The following is a 16,429-nucleotide window of genomic DNA, read 5'->3' as shown; positions in this document are numbered from 1 at the left end:
GGGGTGTCAGCTCGTGGGGCAGCAGAATTCAGCTTAGAGATATGTTTAGCATATTAATACACACAATTCCTATAACCTTTATGCATAAAGTCATTCAGGTACTAGAGCACCAGCCCTTCAGAAAGAAAAATTGGTACTGGACCTTTTTCCCTTTCAGATTTGAGCCCAACAGTCATTTTTCTGCCAGGTGACCAAATGCAAACACCTTTCTATCCCTGCCTTTAACTCTCACTGTAAATGATTGTCTCCACAATCATTCCATCTTTGATATTTTTTGGATCCCAAAGGTTACCAGTACATATAAACAGGAAATAGATACACCTATTGGGAAGTGAGGTAACTTATTTATTTCACACATACATAACCACTTTTTACAGCTCTTTTTTACCCTCCTGTATATTCTGAGGTGTGCCAAGTTTCTACCAACTATTCCTTTGCTGCTGCTCTGTGGGGACTCCATAATTTTGAGCTGATTAAACTCATTTCACTGTTTAAAGTAATGTGTCCCACTTTGGGATCATGTTATCACCTGGCTGGGACTAAAATTAGCAGCATTTCTAATTGTGTTTGAATGAAATGTCACATTCCTGCCATTTAATGCCTTGAGCTGGTTTTACCTCGTTAGCATTTCCAATTTCCAAGAAATTCTTTTATAGCGGATTTCAAAGTGTTTTCAGAGGCATGGGGTTTTTTCCTGAAGTGAATTGCAGATATGTTGTGCATATGTATTTATGACAGTGTTGGTCATATAACTTCCCCAAATCCTTTTAAGTTCCTGAAAATTGTTTGCTGATTGGCATCGGTGTTCTCTCATGATTTAATGAAGGGTAAAATTGACTCAAATTTCAATGCTTCTTCATCTGTTTTGCTTCTGGGACTTCAGCAGCCACATATGTGATATCTTGCTAATGATGAAAAACTGACTGTGCCTAATTTCTGGCCTTTTCTTGAACTGTTCAGTGGAACATCATTACAAAAGCAGGGTCATACAAACATGTTTTAGCACTTTTCTGATGAAGTGACTAATTGCTTGTTGTGGTTGTTATTGTCATGAGCAGGGGACAGTGACAATGAAAGTAATGATGTGGTAGATTCCTGACCTCAGCTGTCACTGGAAATAATTGTCTGACATCCTTACCATTTAGAGTCATGTATTCAGCATTAGCAGAGAAGCTTTTGATGATTTCACTACTGAATTTCTTTAGTATCCCATAGTATGCCATTATTTAATGTACAAATCTCAGCATCCTCGGAAAGGATTATTTATTACATGTGGGTTTTGTTTAATGATACCTCAGAGAATAACAAATGGGTCTGTAAACGATCAACTTTATTACCTACTTGTTCCTCATCGAGTCAGGGATTTATTTGTTTCTTGACATCCAGAGTATAAGTTGGGAGTTGATCTTCCAAGCTGAAAGCAATGGGATTTTACTTTAGAGACTCTTCTCTTGGTTTTTTTGGTTTTGTTTTTTTTCTTCTTCATCCTCACTTCAGTTAAAAGCACCAAATGCACATAGATCGTTGTTTTGCAGGTATTTTTAGTAGCTTTCTGGGCCATACACTACTGAAGATGGACAGTTTTCTGCCCATCATTTTCTTTTTTTTTCACCTTTTTTTCCATTTTTTCCCTTTTTCTTTTTTGAAAATGTGCTTTCTTTTATTTGTTCCTTAGAAACAAACTGTTCCTTAGAAACTAATTGTTGTTGCATTTATTTGCATAAATGCAGTTATGCCTTTTTAGATCATGATCTCCATCCAGCTCCTTAACACCTCCCCTTCTATTATTTATTATTACCACTGGCGATATCTTTGGCTGATGCTGTTTATTCTCCCTGTCACGTGCTTGTCCACCTAACTTATTCAGCCTGTGGAAAACTAGAAGCAATGAGTTGAATATCATAAATGTAATAAAAAGCTTTGGTCCCTGCCAGTTAAATCTGAGACCCTGTAATTTAATACAAGATATGGGAGCTACCCACTGCTTTATACCTTTAACATGCTTTTATCTGGGTCTAGAGTAGCAGAGACAACTGGGCTCGTTTTCAGTGAGCTCATTTTATTTTTCAGTGCATATTTAGGAGGTGTGAAACGTGCATGCGCTGTTACAATCACTTGTGGAGCACCTGGCACCTAAGAGGATGTGACAGATGAGACTTCTGTAACCACCCAAACACCTGTAGAGTGCTTTAAAATGCCGTGGTTTCTGTTGTGACAGAGAAGGTGGAACTGGCTGATAAAACTCAGGCTGTCACATTCACTCCTCTCTGTGTGCTGCTGTTGTGACATCGTGCAGAGAAATTGTGGGCTTAATTGGAGCCTCCTGATTTCACACACATTTTCTGCGACTTCAGTGGTTTTATTCCAGATTTGGATGATGTAGATGAGGTAATGATCTCACTGCAAGAAACTCTACTCCAAATGCACGAGGAAATTTAAATGTGGAAGTTGTTCAGAACTGCTTTCCAGTGATTCTACTGGCTTTCATTCCTCAGTGTGCAGAGCTCATTTAGCCTTCAGATAACCTTTTAGCTACTCACTTTTGTCTTAATTACTACTTTCTGATAATTCGTTACCATATTTGAGTTAAATCCCTTTAACTGTACAATCCATTTAAAGACTTCCCTGAAGCTGCTGAGTGTGACAGTCCCAATTCAATGGAAAGGCTGAGAAACAGCTAAAATAGGGAATATCCAACAGCCCACATCCTGTGAATCTGAAATTAGGAACATAGAGAAATAGATGTTGCAATATGGGGCCTATAAACCAAAAGAAAAGGAGAATAAGGCATGAAATCAACGTGTGTATCAGCAAAAGATGCAGTGTATAACAATATAAACAAAGAATGTCTATATTCAGATTGAGGTGAATGGAAATCTTGCATATTGCCTTAACTTCCTATGCTAATAGTGAATTTCTAAGTGCAAGGGAGAAGGAAAGCAAGTAACTCACGTATCTTGGGTTTATTTTTATCATTTGAATTTAAATAATTCAGAATCTCCCAATTTATTTGAATGTTGCATCATTGGGGCAAACAAACAAGACTCAGAGCGTGGCAGATCTTGAGGTTGTTGGTTCCAGTCAATTAGTCAATTGGTTAGTTGGCCCACAGCCAATTAGTGCTGTTGGTTTCCTGCCCTGATGTGCTGGTTTTAGTTGGTGTAATTTTCTTCACAGGGGCTGGTGTGGGGCTGTGTTTTGGATTTGTGCTGAACACTGATAATAATTTCTGGTTTTACAGGTATGCAGTTCCTAGCAAAGAGATGAGAATATTTAGAAGAAAATATATTCAACAATAGCTGTTATTTCAACCCAGTGTATTCTGAAGGGAATGGAGGCACACAGGTAATGGTGGATATTTCCTGACACACCTTATCTCTGTTACCAGACATATCCTCCACATGATGTTAATTCCCAGACAGTTCATTCCTAAAAGTACTATGAAAGTATTCAATTTTATTTATTTTCAACTTTTAAAAAACCCCCAAACTACTACTGGTGTTCTGGTTTGCCATATTTAGTCTAATATAAAAATCCAGGTAAGTGCTGTAAGTAAAAACCATGCTTTGCCCTGTGATGCAAATCTTGCACCTTTAAAACAGTGCCACCTTATTCCTGTTTAACGTAGCAGCTTTGCAAATGTAAATTTGAGATATTTCTTACCTTTTTTTACTGTAAATAACTTGAACCAAGAGCAGCCTCTGCACAAAACTCTCCTGTCACCCCAGTGGCTCATGTTTTTGGAGGACTGTGGCCATGTTCTCACTGCATGAGCAGCTCTTAGAAGGTATGGAAGTTATTATTTCCTGTTTAAAAATTTGGTATCAAAGCAAATTCTTTCCCATAGACTTTCTAGCCACCAGCAAAGTATTTAAGTGGTTTTTGTACACTTGCTGTGCACATGCTCAGTTACCTGCTGGCTCCTAAGCCCTGCCAATATTTTTGTAGGCTTTTTTTCTCTCTTTGTATAGAAGTCCTTTGGAAGAGCTGTCAAGCAGCAGGTCAACAGCTGCAGGCTAAAAACCATTCTCTTTGTTGTCCAGAAGACAATGTGACTCGCAGGAATTCACAGTAAAAGTTGACTAATGAAGGAAAGTAAAATAGACTTGCCTTTTTCCAAGCCATTCCAACTGTATAAAGGAAATAATCTCTGGCTAACCCTGCTGGGCTGATACTTTTCCCGATTCTGGACAACCAGCAGGTTTCCAAAACCTTGAGTCCTGTAGCATAACCCTTATGATCACAGGCATTGCCTCTGCGTGCTGCTGTGCAGAAAGGTGGGGAGCAGAGAGGCAAATGTTGGACTTCAAGACAGTATTCCCTGGGATTTGCATCCTTGAAGGAGGTTGGGAGGAGTTTAACATCACAGAGCAAGGCAGAGTGATCTTGTTCTCTCTCAGATCTGGAACACGGCACGGCCACGGAGAACCTGGGGAAACTCTGCCCACACTTTCTCCTCCTTGCAGGTCTGACCTTTATTTTTAGTCAACCTTGATGAACAATTAATTTATTAATTAATAATATTCCCAGGGTTGTAGGATTGGGTTGTTGTAGTGGTCAGAATTTTGATCTGAGCAGTGGAAACCATTTGCTTGGCCAGCTCGTGCCCCACCCCCAAGGGAAGGCACCTCCGTGTGAGCTCCTTCACTCGCAGTCTGTGATGGTGTTTGGGCTGTTCAGATTCACTCACCAGGACCCTCTGACCACACAGGCCTCTGGGGAGCCCTCAGATGGTTTTCATACTGAAGAAGAAATGACATTAGTTGGGCTGCAAAATCCACGTGCTACAGGGTGAAGTAACGTTATTCCAAAGGGGGTTGGATGTTCTCTGAGACAAATGGTTTTCCTTCCTCTCCTTGCCCAGCGCTGCAGAGCAGCCAGCAGGGTGTATAACAGATTCCAGACTTCTTCAGTTACAATAATATTATGCCTATACATGGTCCTCTTTGTCTCAAGTAAATAATGAAGTGGTCTGCTATGACAAAACATTTAAACATCCTGGGGCTGGTTCTACCCACTATATACTATCACTTGCTTGATTTTTCCTCTCTGACATACCTGTTTCTGTCACTGGTTTCACTGCTGATTCATGGCATTTAAACCAGGACAAGAGAAGAAATGATAAACTAAAAGCCACTTACTTACCTACATAATTTTTATTTTTTTTTTCTATCCAGGAAGATCCCAAGCCGCTTTACAAGCTGTAGTTTAATCCTGACATCTTTCTTGGGGCAGTTTCTTACTCTGTCAGTTCTCTAAGGATACTCAAAGCCTTCAGTGCGGTTGAGATTCTTGATGTGCAAGAATTCTCATGCAATGTGTCTTCTAGAATGGGTATATTTTTGACTGTACTTGGATAAATGTGGCGCAGGAAGTTAACAACTTCCACAACATCTGTCGTCATGAAAACCTGCAAACTGCTTCGGGAAGACGTTTTAAACAGTATTTAAGTTTTTACGCCCTGGGATATATTCACATCCCCCGGGATTAATTTTCTATTTTCAAAATACTCATCTGTAAACAGGAACTGTTCTTGTACCACCCCCTGTATACGCATGGCGTGTTTTGTGAAGTGCTAAAGGAAAATGTTTATTTTTTTCTAACTTGGGATACGTTAAAAACAGCAACACAGACTGCAAAGTGGCTTATTTTAGCCTGGAAACCTGCTGGTACCAGAGCAGGTGTCACGATCTAGAGAAACGGAAATTCAGGTGTAAAATTAAAAAAGGAAAAGAATTACTAGACTCTGTAATTTTAAATCCAGTGATGGAAAATAAATCCAGTAAGCCCATTGCACTTCTTCACTGATAGTACAATTAGATTTTGAGCAGACAGTACTGAGGTTGCTCATCAAACATGGACTGAGAAAACCAGACTCTGAGCTTCATTTCTGTAGGGCAAAATTACCATATTTTCACGTATATAACCTGCAGATTATCTAACAGAGGAATAAATAGCCAGGCAACCCACTCCCCACTGTGGTAGCAATTGCTGTAGTACACAAATCTGTCGTTTTCTGAGGGAGCTGTTTACTCAAAAACCTCCTTTGCATGCTAAACATCTTGCCTGTGATCACCAGTGCCTCCTGCTATTTTTTATGTATCCAACTCACACTGAATCATCTCTGCACTTACTTGAGTTTCAAAAGTTGCAGGTTATCAGTTTGAAAATATGGCACCTTTTATAGTGTTTTACATGCTGAAATAAAAGGGATTAATAGGGTTTTGCCAGAGAAACATCTACTTATTTCTTCCATTGAGCAATGAAAGGATTAGGGGAAAAAAAAAAAGGAACAATTTTATGGGAACTGAGGGGAGCAAAGACAAAGAGTTCACTAGGAAAGAGGTGGGGGTTATTGGAGTGACTTATCAATCACACAGGACTCCAAACACAGGAAAAGGAGCATGTGGGATGTGCTCACCTGATCCTAACATACATTGCCCTCTTAACGCTTCAAGAAAAGCAGAGAAACAGAACAAGGGAAATCAGCAATAGAATGTGACCAGGAATCCTTCAAGAATTATTGGATAGCTACAATTTATAATGTGTGGCAGAATTACTAAGTGGTATAACCAGAATAATAGCTTTTTATGTATATATGTAGTCATTTTTGTATATGTACACAAGTATTAAGCTAAAATACAATTACTGTGCTACAAAAGTTTTTAACATACACGGGAATTTTAACTGAAGACTCAGAAATCAACTTGTAAAAAAAAAGCTGGAAGAATTAGAAGAAGACAAAAGGAAAGAAGAGGAAAAAAGGAGTGAAAAGAATAGTGCTTACAATGAAGCACAAGTAATCCTTTCTCTTAAGTAGCAGCCTTAGATTCTTCTGTTTGGACAAGGCCTGCTGGAACAGTCCTTAAAGCCTGACCTGGATACATCCAGTACTGGCTGTGATGCCAAGAAACCTCCTCTTTCACTGATCTTTGTCAAACTATCATCACTAATTGCAACAAACCTTCAACTCTGTTTGCTCTAGACTTAAAATTAAAGGGGCGAATTATGAAATAAAAGGACTGTTGCTGTCATCATCCCACCTGCCACACAGGGATACCCAAAGATTTCAGCCCGAGATCAGTGCTGTGGCTTTACATGTTCTACAGATTCAGGAATCATCTTTTTTCACCCTCTTCATTCTTAGATAATTTTATTTTGCCAAAACTCAGCAATCAGCCTTCTGGAACACTTCTAAAATGCACTGCTGACTCTGTACTCCCTCTGCATTCTTCCAGATCTTTCTGCTTTCTTGCCAAGAAAAAGTCCCTGCCTTTCTTGACACCTTATTCAGAGAAATGTTTTATTCAGCTCTTTTGCTCTCCTTTTGTTTTCTTTGGTAAAAAAAACCCAGTCCAAAATAATTCAATATCACTTTGTACCATGGCTACCTGCATTTAATTTCTTCTATTTATACTTCCAAGTTCTGCTTGCTCCCATAGTATCTGTCTCCCATTTGATCTGGGTTTTTTTTTCGAGATTTTGTTCTGGCTTTGTAGAATTTAACTTTACAGTAGCCTACTTGTGTCACTCTGTCAAATGAGCCCAAGCTACGCTTTTTTGGCTGGGCATATAAAAAAGACTAACCTGGTTTTTACGTTGTTTCCGTCTCTCATGCCATAAATAAAGAGGATTTGTGACATCTCACATTGAAGCTCTTTCAGTGCTGCTATTTATACAGTCTTTTAAAACCAGACCAATAGATACACACAGTCTTTTATAACCAGACCAACAGATACACACAGCAGTCTTTGAGACTAGATTAAAACTAATTTTATAATGGTTGATGTAGAACAAAGCTTTGCACAATGGTAGTAGAACTGTTAATTACTGAGAGGTGGCAGCATCTATTTCTCTGAGAAAAGCATCAAGAGATGTCTTAACATATTCCAGAGTAAGACATTGCTCCTAAGCAGTAATTCCATAAGCCAGTTCATGATATCAAGAGCTATGTGCTAGAAATGGCGCTGTTCAGCCTGAATTTGCAGACCCTTCCAAAACCAGGTGATTATTCACATGACAAAACAGCAGAGCCAAGAGAATATGTATCAGTTGTCTGAAGTTACTCACCAGGCAGATGAACTCTGAAAAGACATCAGGGGTGGGCTTAAAGCATCTCCTTTTAGAGTGTGTACTGTCTGTGATGTCTGAGGCTGGGGCTGAGTCTCTGGCTGAGGCTGTGCCTGAGCCTGCCTTGGGTCCTGAGCAGGGTTAATCCATCGGCTCTGTCCCTGGGTCATCCACTTCCCCTGGATCCCCCACCGTGCCAGGTAAAACTTGCAAATGTCATAGTTCATTGAGGAGTAATATAAAAGGTCCAGGATGAGCAGGATCACCACAAAAAAGCCATAGATCCACACTCCCAACAGGGCGCTGTAGTTGCTGGGAGAGAAAAAAGAAAACGGGACAACAAAGGGAGTTCTCTCTCTGGAATGGTCACTGAGGGGTTTTATTGAGGCATTGTTTGTTTCATTAATTTTATAATATATAAAATTAATTCCATAATAGAATATATTAAATTATATATAAATATACTATATTATTCTACAGTTCTATTGTATGTATTCATAGTAATATATTACATAGTATATATGAATATACTATAGATTATTAATACACTATAGGTTATAATATACTATGGATGATTACATATATTATATATTAATATATACTATTATAGTAATATTATAGCTGTAGTTGCTGGGAAAGAAAAAAGGGACAACACAAGAAGTTATCTCTCAGTCACTGTTATTTTATCAAGGTTGTTTAATATATATTATATAGTAAATTAATTACATGATAGAATATAACTAATATAAATTCTATATTATATAAGCTATATAATCTATAAATACATAAATATGAATGTTAAAATATTAATTAGTATCCATAATATAATATTTATTATTACTAATCTCTAATACTGTATATTAGAGATTATGTCCATACATATTATTATATATTAATATATATTAATATATTGATATTATAGCTGTAGTTGCTGGGAAAGAAAAAAGGGAAAACAAATTATCTCTCAGTCACTGTGTTATTTTATCAAGGTTTTTTCCTTAATTATATATCACATGAAATTATGTAATGTAATACATAACTATACATATTATTATACATTGATATAAATAAGTAAACATATAGATATTATTATATTAAATAGTATCTATTAATATATATAATAAAATATATACTATTATATATTACTATATATGTTATATATTATTATGGTAATATATCATAAATAAGTATAGATGATGCATAGAACATAAAATATAAAATTATATCATATATAAAATATATTGATGATGAAACAAAATTTTGTTCTAAAGCACGAGCCTTTAAAAATTAGTTATTATTTCCATCTGAATACTGCTATATGCATTGACATGGGAGATTTTTAAATATCAAGGCCCCCCCATATCTTACCAAAAAAATTTTATTTCTCCTTCTCCTCTGTGTACCTCTATCAGCACACAAATTTGGTGTACAATGCTTTAAAAGCGAGAGCACTGACATGTATTTGGTTGATGGGTTGTACGTCTTATTCTGCAAATTCTCACTCCCAATTTCTCCAAATTCTCACTCCCAGAGAGCCACCCAACGGAAAATAACAGGGCACTTCTGAGAGTGAGGGCTGACCCCTAGGAAAATAGGCTGGAATTAATAATTGAGACCCAAGAGTGCCCATGATTTGGAAACATTCACTGCTGACCTGCATCACAAACCATTTCTCTTACCAGATGTTTAATGTGCTTGAATTTGCTTTGGATAGAATAATAATTACTACTGGATGAAGAAGATAATTGTAGAAGCATAGGATTTCAAGTGGGGCTGCTAGAGACCCCTCAGTTTCCTGGTAATAAATTCAGATATGAAGAACATTGACAACATCCTATTACACAACTCCTTTCATAGGAAGATTGCACTACACTGAAATATATATATTGCTGTAGTTATAAAGTGTATTTTTAGATAAAGGCCATGAAAATGATCAGCTGCTGACATGGAGCTGTAAAGCTATGACAGGTGATTAAAGATATTAAGAGAAAGGTGGGGGGAAACAGGAGGAAAGGGTATAAGGGGTCAAGAAGTTGGAGATCAAAAAGGGGAAGAATTGCTAAAGCTCTGTTGGAGATGAAGTATTATTAAAAGAAAAATGACTGTCAGGTGTAAATGCAGTTTGGATTGGAAACTGTGTGTGGGGAGGATGAGGTCAGAACAGAGGAGGAGAAATCTGGGTAAGAATGAGATTGATTAAAAGCAAAAAACCACAAAGTATAAACCAAAAAAAGCTAATTTAGACCCATGAGCTAATGTGGAAGTAAGTACCTGTACCAGAGACTGTAAAAACAAGAGGAAGCTGAAGGGACATTAGCAAAAAATGCCATTAGGAAGACAGTCTTAGAGAAAAACTATATCAAAGTAACAGGTGGGCAACCCACAATCTCCAGGGACCTGAACTCACAAGAATAAAGCTGAACACACACTCAACCACGGCCCCTTTCACAGAAACTCAGAGGAACTTTGAGGGAACTGCATTTTATCAGAACATCGATCAAAACAGAAGTGCTGCAAGAAATAAAAAGGCTGAGAATATTATAGGTGCAAGCCAGAAAGATATTTTGACTTTTAAAAAAAACCAACATGTCCCCAGCCTTTTGGTTTAAAACATTTCAAGTCTCTGCTTTAAACTTCCCCTTCCATTTCAATGACTCCCAGTGTATGCTTTAGGAAAAAAAAAAATAAATCAGGATTTGAAACTAGAAATCAAGGTAAGAAATCAGAATTCTAGTTTCTGTCTCAGTGTTTAAGGAGGTTGATTCTTCCTCCAGGGAATGATTTTTCCACTCCACAGATGTGACACCTTTAAATTAAAGAAGGTTCCATAGCAAATGGAATGTAAGTAACAACAGGAGGGTCCAAGCTGTTAATGGGTCCCTTCCTGTGTAACTTTAGGACTACACAAGACTAGAATTTAAAAAAAAAAAATTAAAAAAAAATTAAAGAATTAAAATTTAAGCATTAAAATTTAAGAATTAAAAAAAAAAAAGGCAGTAAATATCCTGGAGGATTGGAAGGAGACAAAATATAAAGCTTCTGAAAACCCTTAACTCCAGAGTCTTTGCCTCTACTGCATTTGATCCATAGTAAGAATGGAAATACCAGAAAACTTTTGTTTTGTTTTGTTTTGTTTTTGGCAGCAATTCAAGAGGCAGGAGCATTTCTTACAGTTAACTCAAAATGATTTTTTGGGTGTGTTTTAGATATTTAATTTCACCCATCAAAATTTTGATTAGTGAAAATTAGAGCTAAAGCAACAGTTCATTAATCATATTCATCTGCTCCTCCTAAATAACATCTGTTTCTCACAAGCCCAAAAACGAAAGGCTGCTTTATTTTAAATAACAGACAGTGGGACAACAGCACTATCAAAAGGGCCTTGTGAAAAATCACAGGCAAAAATAGTAAGTAGTAGGTTTAAGTACACAGAGGGAAATTCCATTCCTTGGTGTTTTCTGTTTCTCAAACCATTAAGATGGAGAAAATGTTAATTTTGTTGAATGGCTAGTAATTATAGTAAAAATTGAAACTGTCCTGCAGATGATGTCTTAATTAGAAAATGAACAATCTTATTTAAAAGAACAGTAAGACCAGAAACACAGAAGAGAAAAAACAGGGTAGTTCATGGACCTATCAGAAAAGCTTAGGAGCTCATTATTTTAAATCATCTTTTCCAGAAATAGGCTGATACATAGAATATATATGGAATAACCTCGATACAGAGCCCACTTGTGTAAATGGAAAGATTTGCTCTGACTTCAGGGAGCCTTGAACTGGGCTCTCTGAGAACAAGAAATACTTTTGCCATCCTTCTCCTCCTATAGCATCTACAGAATCCTGCTTGGATTTCTCTAACATCCCTACAGACAAATAAAAAGACACATCCTTTTAATATTATTTTTATCTGTATGATTCCTCCCATCCAATAATTCACTTTTTGAGGCAGATGACGAGCTGGTTATGACCAGGCTCTGTCTTTTTAGTAGATTTTGTTGGGTTTTATGTGCAGCACATTAGCAGAGAATAATTCATGTGGGAATTCAGGTTTGAAAACCAAACCAACAAATCAAAACGAGTGTGAGCTGAATTCTGCAGCTGCAGAGTTTAAATGTGGGCAGATGGTCATGGAAAATGTTTCTTTCCCTGTTCTCCTTAAATGGGGCTGTTGCTCCCAGTAGTAACAGTGAGTGTTGCCCCAAAGAAATGCAAGTTTATATCTTTCTTAGCAAACACCTTGGTACCTCTAGCACTGAGGAAACGAGTGTGGGTTTCTGCATGTACACTTTAAATGTGGTTTTTTTCTGGACTAACAGATAAAGAAAAACCATGGATACATTACATACTTCCATAACACAGTTCCAGTATCAGATTAAGGACCCCTAGAACAGTAGCACTACTGATAATCCACCAAAACATGCATGACAGAAAATCTGAGAGACTATGAAAACCAGATTCAAGTGAATGTATTTTTAAGAACAGTTAAGCAACTTCTCAGACGGTTTTAAGGCCTCACAGAACTTTTCTTGTCTGTTAGACACCATTTGTATTTCTATATTTAATACTGAGAGAATTGTTCACATTAAAAATATTATAAACTGATTAATCTGCATGATGGCAAAGACTTAGAAAACATAGAAATCTTTTGTTATAGTAATGGAAAACTGTAAATAAATGTGGCTTTAGTTGTATTGTGTGACTGTAGAAGACAAACACATCTTTTCAGCTGTGCCATGACAAGTCACTTCACTGATTTCTTCCCTTAACTGTATTATGAAACAAGAAATTTGTTTTGACGATCACGAGAATGGCTAAGGGGAAAAATAAACCAGATAATAATATTGAAATAAACGAAGCAATAATACTGAATCACTCTTCCCTGAAAACTATAATCCCTTTTTTTTTTTCTTCAGTTCATTGCTATTCCCATATCCCAAATTATTCTCCCCTGCTACAGTACAGGAGGTTTCATCAGGATTTTTTTCAGTGGTGTGTGAAATTAGATCTAAGCAAGAGTTAGCTTTGTCAACTGAACCCTGGATGTATTAGAATCCAAATAAAGTTTAATCATTGTACATGTTAAATCAAGTCAGAGTGTATTAAGTAAGAAGCTTTTTGCAGTGTTTTAAAATGTAGGCCTGTAGGATTCACTCCTTTCTCCTCCTCCTAAAATTACCAGGAAGTTTTCCACCCGTATCAGTGAGCTCAGTCTCACTATAGTGGTGGAGTTTTACGTAGGAAGAAGCAGCTCTTCGTTTTCCTGGTCCTGACAGGTCTATCAGAAATGATGTCTCAGGGATTTACAAAAGGGCAACTCTGGTTTCACTCTTGCACTTGTCTAAGCTGCATCTCCAGAAGCTTTTTATTCTTTTTATTGTGTTTAATGTGATTTCACCTACCTTTGTGAAAGATCACACAGAGCTAAAAGTCCCAAGGAAACTTTGAAGACATTTAGGGTAAATATACTGCAGGTGCTTCTCAACCATGAATCTTACGCCCGAAAAAATAGAGAGGTACCTTTCTCCATCACAACTGAGTAAGATGAGTTTGGGTTTTTTTGTGGTTTGTAGTGGTTTTTTTTTAATCTAAATGAAAACTAATATAATACACCATGCCCTCCACACTTCAGGTTGAAGGAAGGAAGAGCAGAAGAGCCTTCCCTTAGTAAGCTCTGCCCATGAGTATCTGCTGGGATATTGGGAAAAGCCTGAAGTGCTGACTTCGCACTTGTCTGAGCTGCGTTTGGGCGGTGACACCCCGAGCTCTGAGATGACTGTGGCTCTTTTCATCACTCTGAGCACACAGCACATTCTGGCTCTGTCTGCCACTATGTGGTTTTTAAGGAAGATAATGGTTTGCTGACTCCAAGCTGGGCTGCACTGCACTCAGGGAGTTACAACAGGCATCGGTATTCCAACACCACAGTCTCCCGGGAGCCCTGCACCTGCTTCCATAGGAAGGAATGTCAACGCACAGACTGACTTTTGCACCGCAGAGGAAAAACACCAAAATCCCTGATGTAAACAAAAATCCCCAGCCTGGGATTCCAGTTGTCTTTGATCTGCCCCTTCCTTGCCCTGGAGGACCTGAACACCAGAATAAAATGGCAGGGGGAAAGCAGATAAATCAGAATTTGACTTGGGGGTTTACACCACATCACAGCTGCCCTCGGCACCCAAAGAAATCACAGCAAATCAGTGTGGCCTGAATATCAAACACCAAACAGGGAACAGACCACCACAAATGAAGGTTTTGTCCCTGCAATTACCTAATCAGTACCAAAGATCTGCTTTTTCTACTTACCGGTTCTTAAAAGAAAAAAGAGTGCTGACATTTATCTTGGAGGACAGCCCCCAGCAGCACATGGAAGTATCCCAGGTAACAGGCAAGGAGACCGCACAATGCTGGTATATGAGCAAATGCATTCTGTTCCCCAAGGCCAGCGATTTGTTACAAGGGATTTATATTCAAAACATCACAGATTCAAAATAGTGCACTTGGGCTGATAGGGAAAATGTCAACTCACTCCCTCTCTCTCCCCTATGAACAGCTTTGGGGTTTATTTTTACTGATGCACATTTAAACATAGTTCAGACCAAATTAGGGTCAGGGAAGAGGCTTTGGTAACTTTTAGATGTAACTTTATATCTGTTACATTTATATGCAACTTTTACATGTATGCTCTGCTCGCAGTGTTTACAGCCCACGTCAAAGCAGGGCAAGCAAAGCTGAAATATCCTGTCTTTTAAGGAAGCAAAAACTTTTCAGCAATGTTTTTCTGTAAATGCAATTATTCTAATTGCTCCCATTATTAAATACACCTGAGACCACGTTATTAGATCAGGACCAGTTTGGTGAGGAGAACTGTAAAACTCATGTACTTACTTATGCATGTATCCATCTGCACTCCCCGTTAAGTTCATCTGCATGACAGTTTGGAATTCTGTCTCATTGCAGCAGTATTTAAACACTGTGTTGTTATGGTGACAGCAAAAGATGTAGGATTTATTGTCAGAGAGACGGGGGCAGTGAAACCCGAAGTGGTAGCGACCTTTGTAGTCGGTGTACGGCTCGCAGACCCGAAAATGTGCAGACAACACTGTAAAAACCAAGAACAACATCGGCTTTGTGAGTCACTTGTGTCCTCTGGGTGTCCTCAATAACAGCTTTTCAGGTTTAAACAGTCGGGGTCTGATTTCTGAAAAACATTAATATCTCAGAACTTTCAGCATCACAACATTTAGTACTTAAAGACCACAATGTTTAGGCTCTTGTTGTATTTTGAATCTTGCTGTTTCTGATTAGCATTGTTTAAGGGAAGAGGAGAAGTGCCCTCTGTGCTTAGAGCCACAAAAATATTTTGGGAAGCATTTTCCTATTGCTGTTCTAAATATAGGGATATCCATAACACACAATGATGCCCATGTCTGATTCTCCTGGGATGACTTAATAAAAACAAAAGGTCTGCATAGAAACTGCAATAAAAGTTTGCTGGCACTTGGTTTACGGTCACCGTTCCTGACAGAAAACATCTTCTCTGTTGTAAAGGTCATTCTTTGATAAGGATTATTCTGTCAGAAACAGTAATTAAAACCAGCATAACAAATCTGAACAACTCTGAATTTGCAAATAGACAGAACTAATAATAATACCTTTAAAATACTGTAATACCTGTAAAATACCTGTGAAGAACTAATAATAATAACTGTACAGGTATTCCTGGGAGTTCTTACACTTCTCTTTTAATAAGTTCTCACCTAAAGAGTTTATTACAGCTCTGAGAACACTTTTTTTTTTACAGCAGTTTGTCACACTGATTTCACCATCACTTTTACTAGGGGGGGGAACTCTACAGGGATTTCCTTTCCAAAATGGTCATAAGCAACCACATGAGACCTCCTGGTTGATCTGAAAAGTCTTTGAAGAGACAATATTGGGTTCCACATTATGCCAACATTTTAATTCATTCATAATTTGTGTTACTAGGCCTTATATCATCATTTATAGCACATTTACCATACAGACACCCCAAAGGGCTTAAACTCTGAGGAAATGTAGAAGTCAAGAGCCTGAACACTCTCAGCAGTGAAATGTTTTTCCCCTGACCAGAGAAGAGAGTCACAGCCATGCTGTGGGCAGTGCAGTTCATAAGGTCTCACCAGTTAGCAAAGGATATTCACTTCAGACTGAAAGAATTAAGCCCTTGTAATTTGGTGTATGATTTTTCCATTAGTTTTCCAGCACAAGAGGTTACAGATAATGACCTGCATGGATTTAACTTAGCTGTGCTGTATCCCACACTCCCTGTTGATCTGTAATTGCATCTTACCTGCCTAACCCTCACTTCTTCCTATCTTGC

The 16,429-nt window shown here is 37.9% G+C and overlaps 1 protein-coding gene across 5 annotated transcripts in view; it reads right to left on the bottom strand.

The window, feature by feature from the left end:
• Window positions 1-16,429, bottom strand: part of SHISAL1 (shisa like 1) — a 160,883-nt gene that overhangs the window by 17,842 nt on the left and 126,612 nt on the right. For 4 of the 5 annotated variants that reach the window (XM_050324949.1, XM_050324950.1, XM_050324951.1 and 1 more), the window contains 2 exons: window positions 14,956-15,169; window positions 8,067-8,382 (listed from right to left, as the gene is read on the bottom strand). In XM_050324949.1, the coding sequence (XP_050180906.1) occupies window positions 8,067-8,382; window positions 14,956-15,169 (530 nt within the window). Of the gene's footprint in view, window positions 1-8,066; window positions 8,383-14,955; window positions 15,170-16,429 lie in introns of those variants that run through there. The other variant, XM_050324952.1, reaches the window with a different exon arrangement.

Source organism: Myiozetetes cayanensis, unplaced genomic scaffold, assembly GCF_022539395.1.
Source record: "Myiozetetes cayanensis isolate MyiCay16 unplaced genomic scaffold, myiCay2020 scf3, whole genome shotgun sequence".
Lineage (NCBI taxonomy): Eukaryota > Metazoa > Chordata > Aves > Passeriformes > Tyrannidae > Myiozetetes > Myiozetetes cayanensis.
The sequence above is the reverse complement of the archived record's forward strand: the minus strand, read 5'-3'. Positions and strand labels throughout refer to the sequence as shown.